The sequence below is a fragment of the Mobula birostris genome, chromosome 2, assembly GCF_030028105.1.
Source record: "Mobula birostris isolate sMobBir1 chromosome 2, sMobBir1.hap1, whole genome shotgun sequence".
Lineage (NCBI taxonomy): Eukaryota > Metazoa > Chordata > Chondrichthyes > Myliobatiformes > Myliobatidae > Mobula > Mobula birostris.
The window spans coordinates 177,082,043-177,101,475 of NC_092371.1; the positions used below are offsets into that span (position 1 = coordinate 177,082,043).

The following is a 19,433-nucleotide window of genomic DNA, read 5'->3' on the forward strand; positions in this document are numbered from 1 at the left end:
CTGGCTGAAGAAATTCCTCCCCATCTCTGTTCTAAAAGGACACCCCTCTATTCTGAGGCTGTGTCCTCTGCTCTTAGACTCTCACATTATAGGAAATACCCTGCTCCACTACCACTCCATCAAGGCCTTTCACCATTTGATAGGTTTCAATGAGGTCACACCTCATTCTTCTGAATTCTAGTGAATATAGGCCCTGAGCCATCAATCCTGGAATCATTTTCATGAATTTCCTTGGAACCCTCTCCAGTTTTAGCAGATCCTTTGTAAGATAAGGGACCCAAAACTGCTCACAATACTCCAAAGTGAGGCCTTACTAGTGCTTTATAAAGCTTCAACATTATATCCTAGCATTTATATTCTAGAGCTCTTGAAATGAATGGCAACATTGTATTTGCCTTCCTCTCCACTGACTCAACCTGCAAATTAACTTTCAGGGAATCCTGCACAAGGACTCCCAGGTCTTTCTCTCCATTTGGAAAATAATCTACCTTTTCATTTTTTTCTACCAAAGTACATGACCATACACTTCCCAACACTGTATTCCATCTGCCATTTCTTCACCCATTCTCCTAACCTGTCTAAGTCCTAGTGTAGCCTCTGTACTTCCTCAAAACTACCTGCCCCTCCACCTTTCTTCGTATCTTCTGCAAACTTGGCCAGAAATCCATCAATCCCATCTTCCAAATCATTGACATATAACATAAAGAGAATCAGTCCCAACCAGAAAAGTCTCCTCTTATTCCCACTCTGTCTCCTGCCAATCAGCCACTGCTTTATCCACGCTAGAATCTTTCTTGTAATACCATGGGCTCTTAACTTGTTAAGCAGCCTCATGTGTGGCACCTTGTCAAAGGCCTTCAGAAAATCCAAATACACAACATCAACCGATTCTTCTTTGTCTATCCTGCTTGTTATTTCCTCAAAAGATTCCAACAGACTTGTCAGGCAAGATTTTCCCTTGAGGAAACCATGCTGACTACAGTATATTGTATCATGTGCTTCCAAGTACCCCGAAACCACATCCTTAACATTCAATTCCATCTGCTGAGCTCAGACTGACTGACCTGTAATTTCCTTTCTTCCACCTCTCTCCCTGCTTGAGGCGTGGAGGGACATTTTCAATTTTCCAGTCTTCCAGAACCATTCCAGAATCTAGTGATACTTGAAAGATCATTACCAATGCCTCCACAATCTCTTCAGCCACATCTGGGATGTCCACCTTGTGGTCCAGGTGACTTGCGTACCTTCAGACCTTTCAGTTTCCCAAGAACCTTCTCCCTGGTCATGGCAAACTACTAATCCCTGATGCTCTGGAACTTCCACCAGACTACTAGTGTCTACTACGATGAAGAGTCTTGCAAAATACTTTGTCAGTTCATCTGCCATTTCCTTGACTCCCATTGCTACTTTTCCAGCATTGTTCTTCAGTGGTCCGATATCCGCTCTCAGCTCTCTTTTACACTTTATGAATTTGAAGAGTCATCTTTAATATTTTTAGCAAGCTTTCCTATTCCATCTTTTCCTTTTTAATGACTTCTTAGTTGCCTTCTGTTAGTTTTTAAAAGCTTCCCAATCCTCTAACTTCTAATTTTTGCTCTATTATACGCCTCTCTTTGGCTTTATTGGAGGCAACACACCATTCGCGTGTCTCTATCGCATCCACAGAATCTCATCTCTGTTTCTCTAACTATGGAATCTCTGATCAACACTGCAGTCCTCTTTACTTCTCTTCTCTTCTGAGCCACAGTACCAAACTCAGTGCCAGAGGCCAGGTCACTGTGTCTCCCCGCTAGGTTGTCCCACTCAGTAGTATCTAAAGTTGTCTACTTATTGAGGGGAATGACCACAGCTGTACTCTGTAGGGGCTGTGCATTTCTGCTCCTCCTCCTGATAGTCACCCAGTTGTCAGTCACCTGCAATCTGAGGATGGCTATTTCCCTGTAGCTCCTATCTTATCACCTCCTCATTCTCCCGTATGAGCCAAAGTTCATTGAGCTGCAACTCCAGATCCTTAATTGGTGCAGATGTGTTTATCCAGGAGCCTAGAGGTCTCCAACACCTCCCACATCCCAAATACAGAATGAAACACTGCCCCTGGAGCCATTCTCGCTACACTGGACAAGAAATGAACAAATAAGAACAAAGAGAGAAACCTATAGGATAGTTTATCTGGCCTAAGCTGGTGAGCCAAAACCTCTCTAAAACTGGCACACTTAAAAGAATGACCACCCCGCTTACACTTGAGAACATGATATGAGTTGTTGAAAATGAATCCATCAGTTGTGGGAACATTTCAGTGTAGGATGAGTTTTCTGTGGTACATGAGCATGATAGTTGTGTTCCTGAATCTGGTGTGGGTCCTGAGGCTCCTGTATCTCCTTCCTGATGGCAGCAATAAGAAGAGAGCATGGCCTAAATGGTCAGGGTCCTTGATGATGGAATCTACTTTCTGTGGTGGTGCTTCATGTAGATATGCTCATAGGTGGGGAAGGCTTTATTCGTGATGGATTGGGCTGTATCCACTACCTTTGTTTTCTGTTTTCATAATCCTATCGTATTTCCATGGCTTACTTTCATGCATTTAATAATGAAGTTATTTATCTTGTTACAGAAGAGTATGAAACTGATTCTGGAGGTGCGTCAGTTAATAAAACTTCTGAACAAAGCAAGACTTCACTCTCAGATGATTATGAAGGACAAGTGGGTCAACATTCCCGCACAGTGCCTTTTGTACAAGGAATGCATTTAATCAAATTGCCACAGAATGGAAACAAAAAAACTTCACCGCAAAGAAGAAAGAAATCGATTACTAAAATGAAATTACGGTTTCTGAGGACGAGTACCCTCACTTCTCTGCATCGCGACAAAGTCTCAGACAGCTCATGTAATCAGAAATTGAATGATCAGTATTCTGAAGGAAGTGTGAAAGATTTGAACAATGCCACAGCAGATCTGAACCTTTGTAATGCACTACTACATAAAACTGTGCAGTCACTTCCACCAGTGAAGTCAACAACGACTGTAGAAAATCACTCTCTTAGAGAATCAGATTTTGTATCAAATGAGCATTATAAAAATTATCCTCTGCAATCTAATTTTTCAATTGCAACTAAGAAAGATCAATGTAGTTCAAAGAAAAATTGGAAATTATGTAAGGACTATTTTAAATCAAGTCTAAATAATATATCTGAAGCAAGCAACTTGCCTGTTAAAGAGGACAGGTTGGTTTATGAGGACTTCTTTTCTCCAGTTAACCAGAAAGACCACCAAAGAAGTAAAAGGCTTTCATTGGGTGTACTCCTGCCTGAATCACCAAGTCCCCCCAGAATTACTTTTGGAAGCATGAAACAAAAGAGAAAATTGCAGGCAATCAATCCACTGAATTGTGTGGATAGAAATAAACGGGCAAAAAGCGCAGCAAGTGTCAGTGTTGAAGTGCAACCCAATGCTTCTGTTTACAAAGATAATGAATCTTTCAACACAGCTGCACTGACTAGCAAAAATATCCACGCTGGAACCAGTGTTACACTTCAGCCTGAAATTCGTAAGAGGAGGAAATCTCATATTGAAGAACTATATAAATGCTTTTCTGATGAATCAGAAGAATCTATAAGTGAAGTGTCAGAGAAGAAAGAACTGCGACAGTGTCATGAAGAGAAAATGCTGGACTGGCTTCCAAATAATGCCACTGTGAATTGCCTTCCTAAAGCCATAAAAATACCAACCAATTTGCCTCATGAACCACAAACCCACTCAATAATTTCCACGCAACACTCTGATCAGAAGAATAAGAAAGAATGTGAGAAAAAAGTACAGGACTGTCAAGAGGACAAATTATACAAAGACAACCTAAAACTGCAAAGAGTTGACAGTGAATTGGATGCCAACGATCAGAGTGCACCCAGCCGAAGTATGTGATTTGTTTGATTACACTACCTAAAAGCAATTAAGATGATTCTTTATCACATTAAAAAGATATGGATAAAGCCCATTAAATAGGGGAGATATTATTTCAGTTGCACTATTAGTCTAATCATAAGCATACTTCAGGGGTATTGTAATATGTACAATGACTTGGGCTAGAGAATTTCAACATGTAATCTTTGAATTCCAGAATCAAAATCAGCATTTTATGGGTTTCTTTTATATTTAGAATCTTCGTTAGTTGTAAGTATGAAATGATTTTTAAGATCTGAAAAGATACTCCTTTCAGTGTGCAGGAATACAAGATTGAACATTTCCTTCAGCTGAAATAAAGAACTGAAAATTAGATTAATGCTTTCCAATGGAAAAATTCATGAAGCAAATTTATTGCCTTATTTAGTCAGACATGCTCAGGGTAGCAGTGTTCTCAGCGTCCTCTGTTAGTACTTCAACAAAATACAATTGTTTTCATCACAGTTTTTTGTACTTAGCGGTTTTGACGGTTTTCATGCTCTTTAGCTGACATTGATTAATATTGTTCAGGGATTCTGCAATGCTCCATGCTAACAAAATGATTAAATTACTGGACTGGTATCCAGAGGCCTGGATCATTGATCTGAAGTTGAGTTTAATTTCCATTACAACAGCTGGGGAAGTTAATTTCCCTGTAATTAAATAAACTAAAATAAAAAGCTAAATAACTGAATGTGAAACTACTCTTGTGTGAAAACCCATCTGGTTCAGTAATGTCCTTCAGAGTATGAAGCTCACCAACCATACTCTGGCCTGTTTGTAACTCCAGATTTGCCAATGCGTTTGACATTTAACTGTTCTCTGACATGGACGTGTAAGCTAATCAGTTAAGGGGACAGGAACTGTATGGCCTTGCCCATATAGTTCCTGTCCTTTAAGCTGGAAGCAAATGGAATGATTTTGTAACTGTGAGCTACCTGATCGGATGCTTAAATGAGCCCTTTCCAGCAGAGGTCAGTGCAAACCATACAGATGCAGGTCGCCTCTGTTGCTTAGCATTCTTCATGTAGATCATGACTTCTGAGAAGCAGTGCTGCACTTAAATGTAATGGTGGCCACATGTTAAAGTTTTAAAAATGTAAAAGTCTTTGTAAAACCTTTTAGCTCATTTTATTTTGAAAGGTTTTTTCAGTTTTTTATTTCACTGTGCCTCATCAACAAATATTTGAAACTGCAGCCTTCACCCATGTTAAACATCATTAGCCCCTTGTTCCTCCATTTGGAACCCTTGATTCCACTGGCTTCATTCTGTGCTCTTTCTTCTCAATGCTCAGGACATCTAGATTGAGCTTACAGAGATTGTGTTGTCCTGACTGGATGGAAAAGTTGGCAGTTTTGTAAATGTAGAATTATAACTCAAAGCCCACTTATAATTGGGGAAAATTAAATCCTATTATGATGATATGTTGCCACAGGTGGAGAGGTGTCAGACACTGGTGTATAACATGAGGATTGGAGGGTGGTAAATGTAACAATAGGAAGAATATTTTCAATTTAAATTAGAATCAGGTTGGAAATTTTGACTTTGGAAGAACTATTTGCTGTCTCAACAAACCAATTCCCTGGAGTTTTCCACTAAATGTAAATTTTAAATTTGATAATCATGTGATCATCGATGTGACTGTAAACATTAGCAAAAATAAAACCTTTTGATTTTAACAGTTGTAAGAATTTTTTTAACTTTGTCTAAGCAGTAAGGCTGATCAACACCTCCACCCACTAACCCACCTCACCACACCCACCACCACCACCACTACTTAATAACTTTCTGTCACTTTCCTTGTATACAGTGTGCCTTGCATCACTCTATGGACATACAATCAACCTATGTATTATATGTACTACTTGTGTTTTTTATTATTATTGTGTTCCTTACCTTGTTATTTTTTTTAGTACAGCAATCCACTTCATTAACCCTAATCACAGGACAATTTTCGATAATCAATTAACCTACTAACCGGTACATCTTTGGACTGTGGGAGGAAACTGAAACACCTAGAGGCTTCTCACTCTGTTATAGGAAAGACATGGTTAAACTGCAAAGAGTCCAAACTGAAGGGCTTTAATGTGAGAGTAGAAATATTTAAAAGGGACTTGAGGGGCAGCTTCTCCACTCAGAGGGTGGTAAATATATGGAATGAGCTGCTGGAGGAGGTAATTCAGGCAGGTACAGTAGTGTTATTTAAGAAGCTTTTGGATTAGGTACATGGAGGAGGTGATAAGTACATTAAAGGGATATGGGCCAAATGCAGGAAATTGGGATGCTGAATGTTCATCATGGACTCGCTGGGCTGAAGGGCGTGTATCCATGCTGGATTTCTGTAAATCTTTTATTGGATGAGGTTGTGTTTACTATATCTTCATTAGTTTCAGGATGGACACATACTGAAGGGCGTGTATCCATGTGCATCAGGTTTATACATAGAAATAATAGGGAGAATCTATTCTCTATTCGTCTTTTGGCCTCTCCACTCTTCTTCCTTAGTTTTCTCATTGAGTTACACAGCAAGGGACCAGGGCCGTTAGCCCAACTCATTTAAGCTGGCCATGTTACCATCCTGAGCTACTCTCATTTGTCTGTGTTTGGCCCATATCCTTTCCTGTCCATTAGTTTAAATGTTCTGATTGTCCCTGTCTCCAGCACTTCCTCTGGCATCTTGTTCCATATACTCATCGCCTTTTGTGTGAAATAAGTTGCCTCCTTATTCTATACAGCTTAAACCTGTGCCCTCTGGCTTCAGACATCCTAGCCCAAGGAAAAAGACAGATAAAGGCTCTCAGCCCGAAACATTGACTATTTCCTCCCATAGATGTTGCTTGACCTAAGTTCCTCCAGCATCTGCAGAATCTAGTGTCTGGGGGGAAAACACTGGCTTTTCACCTCCATGTCCTTCATAACCTGTATAAACAAACCCCTGTAAGCCTCCTCTGCTCCATTGTTGAATTATTTCCATCCTTAGACCCACCTTGATCCCAGAACATTCAAATTCGCCTTGACTGCCAATAATAATATTAGAATACGTACATGAGTAAATAGCATGGCAGGTAGTGTGCTGACTCACAGACTGGCAGCGTGGGTTTGTTCCTAACATCCAGCGTTGTCTCTGTTCAGTTTGCATTATCTCCCTGTGACTATTTGGGCCCTCTTATCCTCCACAAAATCATATTAAGAATGTTTTTGGCGTATGCAATCTGCTTCAAAGGATGCCTCAAAAAGCCAGCATCCATACCTCCCCACCGCCACCACCTAGGATACACCTTCTCATTGCTACAATCGAGGAGGAGAGACAGGACCCTGAAGATACAGTCAATATTTCAGGAACAGCTTCCCTATTGCCAACAGATTTCTGACAGGACAATGTATTGCAGTGTGCTGCTTCCACAAAACAAGTGATATTACCTGCTATAATACACAGTTTTCATTATGTCTTGCACTATACTGATACTGCAAAACATACTAAACCTGATTCTGATTTTGCTCATGTAGGTGGTTGGCAGGAGAACTGGGGTGTGGATCTTTTGGGCAGGAAGGGGAACAAATAGTTTGGTGAAAAGGTATTGAATGGGAGCTGGTGGGATGGAGCTGATTGGAAGGCATTGAGGAGTGGCATAGACCGGATAGATGGCATTGTCCCATGCCATAAGAATTGCGAAACAGGAGATCCGCATTTCACATCTACAGGTTTAATTGTGGGGTACATCATTGACTTCAATGCTGTTATTAAACCAAATCTGGAGCCTCAATTAATAACTGATTAATTTTAAACTTTTAGACTATGTGGAATGAACATGAGATTCTGCAGATGCTGAAATCTTTCCATCGATGCTGCCTGACCTTGCTGAGTTCTTCCAGCATTTTGTGTGCTACTTGAGGCTACATAGCCATTCTTTTGCGTTGAATTGCCTGGATTAGATTTGAATAAGAGTTTTCTATTTTAACTTGTTTTGATTTTCTGAGAAATTTGTCCCCACGTGGTCTGTCATATCCACCAAGTTTGCTTATTATGTATGATGCCATTTTATATAATTTTCCTTGTTTTTCTAACTCATGCATTGCTGCCCCCTTCTATCAATAAACAGAAGAGATCCTGCAGATGCTGTAGATTTTAAGCAACATACACTAAAATGCTGGAGGAACACAACAAGTCAGGCAGTATCTATGTATGGAGTGGAAGAATTGTCTTTGCCCAAAATGTTGACTGTTCCCTTCCACAGATGGAGCCTGACCAGCTGTGCTCCTTCAATATTTTGTGTTTGGTTGGGCAGCACAACATTCTCAGGCCATGTAATGTGATTTTTGCTAACAGCCATGCATGGTGCTACAACACTGAGACATCACATCCTCACAACACCTCTCTGAATCCAACATTCATCCAGACTTGTCTGGCTTTCTGGCGGCAGTTAGTGAAATTCCAGGTGGTGACGGCGAAAGAATAATTAACGAACAAGCATTTTGAGCATGTTGCCCTTTGGTTATTGATGTGTCGAGGGATGCTCTACTTCCCCTGACTCTTCTCAAGCCTCTAATCTGTATTCTCTCCTATACCAGCTGATGTGCACAGATCTGATACCTGACTTCTGGTACTTTATTCAACCCTTCCCCCTTCCTTTTCTCTTTATGCCCTTGCCCTCATCTCCCCTTCTCTTCTCCTTACCTGCCTATTACCTCTCTGTGGTGGCCCTAGTCCTTTCCCTTTTCCCATGGTCCACTTTCCTCTCTGATTAGATTCCTCCTTCAGTACTTTACCTTTTCTATCTATTACCTGTTAGCATCATCCCTCACCCACCTACCTTCCCCCTCATCTTCTCTTACCTATCATCCGTGAGCTTGTGCTCCTTCACCTCCCCCACCTTTTTTTCCTGGTTTTTGCCTCCTTCCTTTCCAGTCCTGATGAAGGCCTGGAATATTGACGATTTATTCCCATCCATTGATGCTGCTTGACCTGTTGAGTTCCTCCAGCATTTTGTGTGTGTTGATCAGCTCAGCACTTCTTTTGCACTATACTGCTGCAAAAAAAAAATTCATATTGCATAAGACAGTCATAATAAGTCTAATTCTGATTCTCCCCCGTTTCATTACCATTCCTGCACCTTGGGATTAGTTATTTTTAAGGTGGCGTTAATTTGTCCAAATTGAAGTACCATTTCAAAAGCAAAATTGAGGCTTTTTAGGATTATTCATTGTGCCCAAGTGTAGGTTAATGTCAATTAAGCTTGTCTTTTTCATCAGGTTGTAATAAGAAATGTTTTTCTTTCTCTAAGGCAGTCCCCTTGGAATGGCGATGACTTGTTGCCCAAATGAAAAACAAAAATTACACAAAGTAATGAATGGACGCATTGAATGCAAAAGGCAGAATATAAAGGTTAGTATAACTTGTTAATGACAATTACACAAAACAAGGTTCTTTGAGCATAAATTGTTATATTCGTAAAATGTTCTCGATTGATTTTTTTTTATGCTTGGATTTTAGTGAAGGAGCCAGATCTTTCTGCAGCGTACAATATTTTCTGTTGGTTTTAAAGGTGCAGATATTTACCAGGATGTTATCTGGATTAGAGAGCTTGTCTTGTGGGGAGGGTTTGAACAAGGTGAGGCTTTTCTCTGTGGAGTGAAGGGGGATGAGGGATACCTTGCTGGAGGTGTGTAAAATTGTGAGAGGCATGGATGGAGTGGAAAGACAGCTCATTTTTCTGAGGGTGACAGTGAACAATACCAGAAGGCATTTGTTTAGGGTGAGTGGAAGAAAGTTTTGGGGGGAATGTTGGAAGTTGGTGTTTTGCACAGAATGGTAAGTGCCTGGAATGTACTGTCAGGGATGGTAGTAGAGTCAGATATGTTAGGGACATTTAACAGACTCTTAAATGGGCAGATGGATGTAAGAAAAATGGAAGGTTATGGGCTGCATGAATGAATTGTTGCTCTCGTGTTTATGGAATCACTGGACGAATACTCCAATTCTCAGGTGTACCTCAAGATATCCTCATGTGTAATAGTAAACTAAATGTAGACTTGATTCAGCAAACAAGGACATAACCTCTTGTTCTTGTCAATGTGGACTATGCATATTTGTTCATATGGCGGGATAAGATGTGGGGGTGTAGGAACTAATTGGGATCAAATTAGTTTTAAGGTGATGACTCGTATTAGAATTTGGGAGGTAATTGTATTTATTGTTTGTCTCTAACTCTTAAAACCATGAGAACTACTCTTGAACACTTTTAATAGTTGACCGGTAGTATGACTTGATAATTAAACAAGCAACATGTCTCCCTGGATACCATCAATCATCCTCTTTAAATAAGCTTGCAAGCCAGTGCTTGTGCAAATAGAACATAGAACACTACAGCACAATACAGGCTCCTTAACTATTCTTCCACCTACTCCAAGATCAATTCCCTCCCACGTAGCCCTCAAAGTTTCTAACTTTCATGTGTCTATCCAAGAGTTTCTTAAGTGTCCCTAATATATCTGACTTCACCACCACCACCCCTGGTAGGCCCTTCCACACCTCCATTCTTCTCTATCAACTCTTGAACTCAATCCCCTGACTAATGAAGGCCACCATACACTTTCACAAACACATCTACTTATGTGGGATCTATGGATGTGAACCATAGGATCCTTCTCTTCCTCCACATTGCTAACAATCCTGCCATTAGCATTGTATTATATTAAATTAGATGTCTTTAGGCTGGTTAAATTCTCGTAGTCTTGTAAAGCGTAACTGAGAGTCCAGAATCACTCATGGTGAGACTTAAGATGGGTAGGGCACATCAATAAAATTTTACACATGTTCCATTGTCCGTTCCATTGTTTGTAAATCAAATGAGTTTATAAATATAAAATATCCAATTAATCAAATGCAATCTTTTTCTTTTGGCTGTGGTATACTGTAAATCTTCCCTCCTTTCTTCTGAAAAGAAACAAAATTCATTTGAAAGTCTGTGGGCATTGTTCACATGCCTGACATACTCCACACAAGAGTCTCGCTTTTGACTAGTGTGGCTCTTTAGTGCAGTCTCTCATCACTTTCATAAGTCTGTACAGCTTCACAAATTTCTGCAAAAAAAAATCAAAAACATGGTTATAATAGTGAAAAGCTGAGCTGCTTCATGGAGTTAGAAGGTATCGGATGTCATCTTTTTCAGGAATGTATAAGGAAGGAAAATGAGGTAGTCTGTCACCTGGTGAAGATTAAAGAAACAATTAGTTGTTACAGTAGCAAGGCCATTAGAAAAGTAGAAACCTTGAGGGTGGAGATAGATAACAATTGATGAATTTAGGGCTGTGGGGAATTGGCAGAGAGGACCAACTGAGTCGATCGGGTATGACCTTGTCCAGTGGTGATGTAGGCTGGAGGGGCTGCCTCATCGACTCCTGCTCCCATTGTGTTTTTTTGTGTGCTTAAATTCAACCGTGGGGAAATAAAAATGCAAGCAATTAAAGATGGGGAGCCAGGGTGACGTAGTGGTTAACGTAGGGCGACTACAGCACCAGAGATCCGGGTTCAGTTCCCTCTGCTGTCTGTGAGGAGTTTGCATGCTCTACCCGTCACCATGTGTGTTTCCACCAGGTCCCCAACTCCAAAGATGGACAGGTTGGTGGGTTCATTGGTCTCATGGGTGTTATTGGGTGGTGTGGTCTCATTGGGCTGGAAGCACCTGTTACCATGATTTATTTCTTAAAAATAATGAACTTTGAAGTTTTCAGGGACTATTAGAAGATTATTGAAAGGGGCCACGCAATACTGCTTTGGAAGCAACAAGTGATTCTTTTTACTTTCTGCTTCTTGATTTTTCTGTTTGTGCAGGATAGTGTTATGTTTATATACCTATTAGGGTTATGGTGCTTTGTCAGATGTGGGTAAAAGAGCAATACGGTGAAAACCTACAGGGTAATAATGGACATGCCCTTAACTACAATCTGTGTTTCTCTCCAGTCTAATTTCTCAGTGGGGGGATAAATATGCAGCTGAGAAAGAAGAGGCATTTCAGTATATAAGTGGAAATTTTCAGTGGCAGATGGAAGAATGAAATGCTGTGGGGGTTAATCAATTGCAGATGGTTAGTAGATGTAGCCTATTATAAACCACCCTATCCTAAGAAGAATATTTTCCTGTGCCAGGTCAGGTGAATTTCCTCTTAGCAGTGTATTTAGACTGTACATAAAATTTAGAAATAACTTTGTCAATGTCAGTAAGACAAAAGAGCTGATTGTGGACTTCAGGAAGGGTAAGATGAAGAAGAGATCAGAGGTGGAGAGAGTGAGCAGCTTCAAGTTCCCGGGCATCAAGATCTCTGACGATCTAACTTGGTCCCAACATATTGACGTAGTTATAAAGACGGCAAGGCAGCTTTATTAGGAGTTTGAAGAGATTTGGCATGTCAACAAATACACTCAAAAACTTCTACAGTTGTACTGCATCACTGTCTGGTATGGAGGGGCTACTGCACAGGACCGAAAGAAGCTGCAGAAGGTTGTAAATCTAGTCAGCTCCATCATGGGCACTAGCCTACAAAGTACCCAGGACATGTTTAGGGAGCGGTGTCTCAGTAAGGCAGCGCCATTATTAAGGACCTCCAGCACCCAGGGCATGCCCTTTTCTCACCCTTACCATCAGGTAGGAGATACAGAAGCCTAAAGGCACACACTCAGCGATTCAGGAACAGCTTCTTCCCCTCTGCCATCCGATTCCTAAATGGACATTGAACCTTTGGACACTACCTCTCTTTTTTAATATACAGTATTTCTGTTTTTGCTTTTTTAAAAACATATTCAATATATGTAATTGATTTACTTGTTTATTATGTTTTATTTTATTTATTATTATTTTTTCTCTGCTAGATTATGTATTGCATTGAGCTGCTGCTAGGTTAACAAATTTCATGTCACATGCTGGTCGGTGAGACCACACCTGGAGTATTGTGTGCAGTTTTGGTCCCCTAATCTGAGGAAAGACATTCTTTCCATAGAGGGAGTACAAAGAAGGTTCACCAGGTTGATTCCTGGGATGGCAGGACTGTCATATGATGAAAGACTGGATTGACTAGGCTTATACTCGTTGGAATTTAGAAGATTGAGGGGGGATCTTATTGAAACATATAAAATCCTAAAGGGATTGGACAGGCTAGATGCAGGAAGATTGTTCCCGATGTTGGGGAAGTCCAGAACACGGGGTCACAGTTTGAGGATAAAGGGGAAGCCTTTTAGGACCGAGATTAGGAAAAACTTCTTCACACAGAGAGTGGTGAATCTGTGGAATTCTCTGCCACAGGAAATAGTTGAGACCAGTTCATTGGCGATATTTAAGAGGGAGTTAGATATGGCCCTTGTGGCTAAAGGGATCGGGGGTTTGGAGAGAAGGCAGGTACAGGGTTCTGAGTTGGATGATCAGCCATGATCATACTGAATGGTGGTGCAGGCTCGAAGGGCCAAATGGCCTACTCCTGCACCTATTTTCTATGTTTCTATGTGATAATAAACTTGATTCTGATTCTAATAGTGATGGGCAAATTTTTTTTCTAAGCTGGTACTGATGAACTCCACAAAGTAAAAGAGAATTATGTCAAAGCTTTAGCAACAAAATGATTCACCTTTGAGTGAAATTTGGCTGAAAGGAACCATGTCAGGCTGCTCATGGAAAAATTAAGAAATCTTAAGTGTATTTTGTTGTGGCTATTATTAGTGCACAAAATGAATACAACTTGACAATGAAAAATTACTTTCTAAAATTCTCAAGTTTGAGGATGATGTATGTATTCTGAAATTTAAATAACATAGGAAACATTGCATTTATTTAATTATGTCAAAATTCAGATTTAAATTTCAAAGTAGAAACAGAAAATCTCTCAGAATTGATTAATCAGAAAATCTGATTAGTTTTTATGATCGCTCATTGCATGATACATCATTGCACCTGGTCATTGCTTCTGTTTACTATATTTAATTTTTCCCTTTATTTTCTGTCATTTTCTCCCTCCTTAATATATGTCATTAAATTTGCTGATGATGTTGGCAGATGGTGATAAGGAAGTATAGAGGAGTGTAATAGATTGGCTGCTTAAATTGTTTTGCAACAAGAATCTTGCACTCAATATCAGTAAGGCCAAGGAATTGATTGTAGACTTCAAGAAGGGGAAGTTGGGAGAACACTTACCAGTCCTCATTAAAGGGGTCAGTCGTGGAAAGAGTGAGCAACTTCGAGTTACTGGGTGTCAACAACATGTTACGTGACCAGCAACAATGAATATCAATCGTGTTAGGTTATATAAAAACAACCAAACATTTATTAGACATGGATAAACAACAAAAGACAAATCAAAACCTTAACCGGAAGTTAACCGCTATGTGGCCGTTCAACAAATCGTCACTTGGTACTGGGTCTTAAAACGATAAATGCGAAAACAGTTCTTAAAGCGGTAAAGTCAAATACAGTTCTTAAAATGGTAAATTCGAAAGTCCAACAGATTTATACATTCATTTGGGAGAGACTTCTCTGGAGAAGGATTTCTTCATAGACGCGACTCCCCTGCTGGTTCTGTCCAAAGGATTCACGAGGAAGGAAATAAACAGCTTAAAACAACTGACCTTAATTTCTACAGAGCAAATCCTGCATGAACTACCTTGCTGTTCTGGCAAGAGTTATCTTTGATGCAGGTGGCTACTTCAACGAAGACTCAATAAGGTCGATCCTTTATTAATCTGCCGAACGATACCAACTTCTCTTAATCCTTCAGGACCTGTACTTTGATAAAGTCTTCACTCTCCAATACTACTGAAAAGGTACATCAACAAATCTAGCCAGTCCAGCATTACTGTTCCTTGCAACAGAACGTAACACTCCGTTTTAAATATGAAACTGCGTCATAAAACAAATATGCAACAGAACGGAGACACTGACGAACGTTCTAGCTGGAAAACTAACTGCGTCACCAGAGGTCTTCCCTTTTATACCCGTGGTGAACATGTCATCACGTGACCTCACATCGGTGGGAAAATTGCATCAGGTGACCTGCAAAAGACCATTACATCATTCTCACAAGAAAGTCACAAGATCGCCTTGAGGTATGTAACAAACTCAATGTCTATTCTGAGCTCACCAGCTATACTTCATTAGGAGTTTGAGGAGATTTCACCAATGACTAGCAAATTTCTATGCTGGTCAGCATTGAGTGGTTGCGTCACTGCCTGGTATGGAGGCTACAGTGCACAGGATCGAAAGAGGCTGCAGTTTTGGTTGTAGATTCAGCCAGCTCCATCAGGGCACAACCCTCGCACAATCGAGGACATTTTCAAAAGGCAGTTTCTCAAAGTGGCATCCATCTCGAAGAGCGCTCACCATTTGTGACACGCCTGCTACCATTGGGAAGGCGGTACAAAAGCCTGAAGATACACGCCCAACGATTTAGAAAGAGCTTCTTCCCCTCTGCCATCAGATTTCTGAATGGACCATTTACACCGCATTGCTAATCTCTCGAGCTATTTAGAAATTTTTGGAAACTTGTAATTTTTATGTATTGCACTGTACTGCTGCCACAAAACAACAGGTTCAGAATCAGGTTTATTATCATTAACATATATTGTAAAATTTTACACAGTGAATTCTGCTTAATTGGGGCAGCCTCCTATTTGGGACGACTCTTAAAGAACAAAAACAAATTGAGAAAATAGCCGGGTTTCCTTTAGTTTATTTGGGACACTATGCTGCTTAAGTGGAACAGGAGACTGTTGCCAAACAGTTTCTAACTGGCATCAGTCGAGTGCACTTCTTGTGGCCTTAAGATATCACAACGTGCTTAGAACAAACAGTTTGTAAATAGCGTCACTTGAGTGTTTGTTTTCAAACAGCAGTGATTTTTGTCACTGATAACTGGATAATAAACGATGAGACAATTCAGAACTGTTTCGATCAGTGAGGTTTCAAGCATTCAGGCTTGGAAATGCTAGAAATGGCCAGGAGTGAAAATGGTTTCACTACTTCAAGTTAGGAACTGTGAAGAATTTAAATGTATCAGCAATCATCTTGAATGTTAGAATTAAAATGAAGATTTAGAGGGTGCATTCGTTGAAAGCACTGTTTGAAGGCAGTCCATTATCTGCACTAGGTGTCTGCGCTGCCTTTGTGCATTTACAGTTAATCAAAAGAGCGCATCAGTTTACGCTGAAAGAATTCCTCTGATAACTATTGGGAACTAATACATAGTTTTATAGTAGTAGTTTTGGTAGTGTTTTAATTTATTCTGAATTTCATTGAAATACATAATTTGTTACTCAGGTAAACGGTAGTTTGCCATTTTTATATCTTAATTATTTCCATGAATAATTGGGGCCGCCGCTTAATTGGGTCAAAATAACTGGTCTCAGTGTGTCCAATTAACCTGGAATCCACAACATACAAATTGTGTATATGTATGTATGTAGATATAGGTATAGTGCTGTGCAAATATCCTGGGCACATACTTATAGATAATGCCTAAGAGTTTTGCACAGTACTGTAGTAATTTTGTATACTGCACTGTACTGCTGGCACAAAAAAACAATTTCATGTCAAATGTGATTGATAAACCTGATTGTGATATGGGTCTGTATTGTGGACTCAGAGTTGGAAGGGGGCAGGGAGAAAGCGAAGGGGAAGGGAAATTGTAATTAATGATCAATAAAACAATTGTTTAGAATCAAATTACCTTGCATGGTGTCTCAGGGCTGAATGTGTCTGCACCTGCGCCACCCTCTGCCTCTGCCATCTGTCCCACACCCCTCCCACTGTGCTCCATCTTCATTATTCCCAGCATCCTTTGCTCCCGCCAGAATTTATAAATTCACTCTCTGCTCCATTTGGACATAAACAGAACTGTGTAAAAGTCTTAGACATCTGTAGCTGTAGGTATGTGCCTGAGACTTTTGCAAATGTATATATATATTTTGCAAAAAGCAAAAATAGTGAGGTAGTGTTCATGGGTTGGTTCATTGTCTGTTCGAAAATCTAATGTACCTCCTCCTTGATGGTAGCAAGAAGAAAGAGGCTTGTCCTGGGTGGCAGGGGTCCTTAATGATGTCAGTGATAGTAAACCTGCTTCTGATTTACAACATTATTTCTGTAACTTTTCAAATCATTAGGAGTAGAATCATAGCAATACCCTTCATTATCACATGGCACCCTGGGATTGATAGCAATTTGGGCCAAGATATTTCTTGCAAGGGTGTCATATTTTCAGTAGTATCAGAACTTACTAATTTGCAAGCACTGAAGTGATTGTGAAGTTTGACATGCAGGATCTTGTAATTATAATGTCAGTTACTACAAACATATTCTTTAATGTGTACCTTCCCTTTAAGTATGCCAGCTCAGATTGAAGAGGTTATTTTGGTACAGCACATGGATGAATCCAGGCCAAACATTGCAGTTGGCTCACGACCTTCATTCAAATACAATTACAATTGGACAAAGAATACAGGCTGGATCAGTATATCCACATGCAGTGAATTTTATTTTAAGTGATAGCTTGACAACAAAGCTTTGGCAAAAAACCATATTTGTGCCTGAACTAATCTCAATTAACATTTATTCAAGTGGGTCAGCATCAGATCGATCTTGCTTGTTGATTGGATGTAATTCTCTGGTTTAATGACAGAATGATATAATCAGCTCCAAAGGATAATTTTTCTCTTCTTGGCTCAAAGACCATTGAAGTAATGTACACCACATTTTGCATTTGGACAAGTTACAGTAGGTGTCAAATGCTGTATCCGTTAGAGGAGGTAATGACTTTGTTGGTCCCTTTACTTGTTTGCAACATCCATTTTGAAAGCAGATCAAGTCACTTCTTCTCAACTCCTCATTTGTTCTGTATTTTTGTCATTTCCTGCCATAATCTCAAAGCCATATCTTTTAAATTATATATGTCATATGTTGTGATTTCATTAAATGCCGATTGTATTGATTTACCATCTTATGTTATGGGCAGTGCTTTTTATGTTGGTGTTGTTCTGTTTGAGATTTGAACTGGATGCTGTGCAGTAATCCGTGTACCTGAGGAGGACAGTGTCCATTCTTATGGAGAAAAGTATGATTCAAGTACATTGAAACATACAGTGGAATGCACAGTTGAGGGTGTGCTGGGGGCAGCCTGCAAGTGTCACCACATGTTCTGGTGCCAAAGTAGCATACCCACAATGCTTGGCAGAACAGCATAGAGCACAATAAGCACAAAACAACAGCTAAACAATCCCCTCCCTTCCTTCCCACCCTTCCTCCAACCTAATGATTTGTCATCTTCTTCGGCCACCAGTCTCCATTGAACTCCATGTGCAGACATTGGATGTTTGACTACCTAAGCGGATATGCAGACCTGGGGCTCTGACCGATGGGCCTCAATTTCTGGACTATCCAATTCGATCCTCAGGGTCTCGCCCCCGGACCACCGATCATACCACACCTGATTTTATGTAGAAGCATTTTGGCCCCAAGTCAACAGTCAATAAAGTGTTTTTGTTTTGAGACTAGTTATTATCACCATATAGAAAATGCAGCAGCTAAGTTACACACAACTGCCACAGCTTGATCATCTGGTCATAATTGTATGGTCATGTTGATTTAGAAGTACAGTGGCTTGACCATGGCGAATAACTACAGTTACGAGGATTAACCTTTAGTAATAATGATTAGGTAGGCACAGAGAGAATCTATATTTACTGACAAGTACCTTTCTTGGCTCTGTTTGCAAGCATGTGAATTTATACAATCGAATACCAGTGTGTACACCTACTAAGTTTTCTTGATGGTCAAAGAATAGAAAAGACATTACCAGGAAAAGGAGTCTGTATTGGCCATGTGTTTCTCATGGTTCCAGTCCAATCTCCGTGTGTCCTTGGGGTACTCCACATCTGCGATGATTGGTCTCTTCAGAGTTGTCGCTACTTTGCATTTGAAGCCTCTGTCCTTACCATTTCAAATGTCACCTTTCAGTCTTGTTGGCTGTGGGTCACCTGACTGACCTATGTCAACTTACAAGCTCTGGTCCAAGCCAGCATCCATTTATTGCCCTCTTCCGCAAGTGACAACTGCTAATTTGCAGTTCAGTTCTAAATCAGTTATCAAATCAATAACCAGCTCAAATCACTCAGGGCAGACACATTCCCCACCACTCTCAGACCTGCATATTATATCATATAAAAGAACATCTCATAAGTAACTTATTATTTGGAAATGATCTCTTGTCCAGAAGATTATATGAAGCATCATTGTCTTTAAAACACTAATTCCGCCGAGCAAAACCAATTCACAAAATGGAGGATATAGAGCAGCTTCACAAAATGGCAGCTTGCATTCCTTCAACCTCGTGGCAAGAACAAAGACAATTGGTCTGTCTACTTCCACTGTCCTTGATTCATTCAAATTCACTGATTTGTAGACTGGTTCTTTCTGGCCAATATTACTCCCTGTTTTTACATTTGCTGTAAGGTTTTTAACAGTCTC

At 40.1% G+C, this 19,433-nt stretch overlaps 1 protein-coding gene and 1 long non-coding RNA gene across 2 annotated transcripts in view; one reads left to right on the forward strand and one right to left on the reverse strand.

Moving 5' to 3' along the window:
- Positions 1 to 19,433, forward strand: part of mcph1 (microcephalin 1) — a 286,557-nt gene that overhangs the window by 37,399 nt on the left and 229,725 nt on the right. The window contains exons 9-10 of the mRNA XM_072251122.1: positions 2,612 to 3,910; positions 9,220 to 9,320. Of these exons, the coding sequence (XP_072107223.1) occupies positions 2,612 to 3,910; positions 9,220 to 9,320 (1,400 nt within the window). The remainder of the gene's footprint in view (positions 1 to 2,611; positions 3,911 to 9,219; positions 9,321 to 19,433) is intronic.
- LOC140193938 (uncharacterized) overlaps positions 8,837 to 19,433 on the reverse strand; it is a 36,951-nt gene continuing 26,354 nt past the window's right edge. The window contains exon 3 of the long non-coding RNA XR_011885003.1: positions 8,837 to 8,964. This is a non-coding gene — a long non-coding RNA (uncharacterized lncRNA). The remainder of the gene's footprint in view (positions 8,965 to 19,433) is intronic.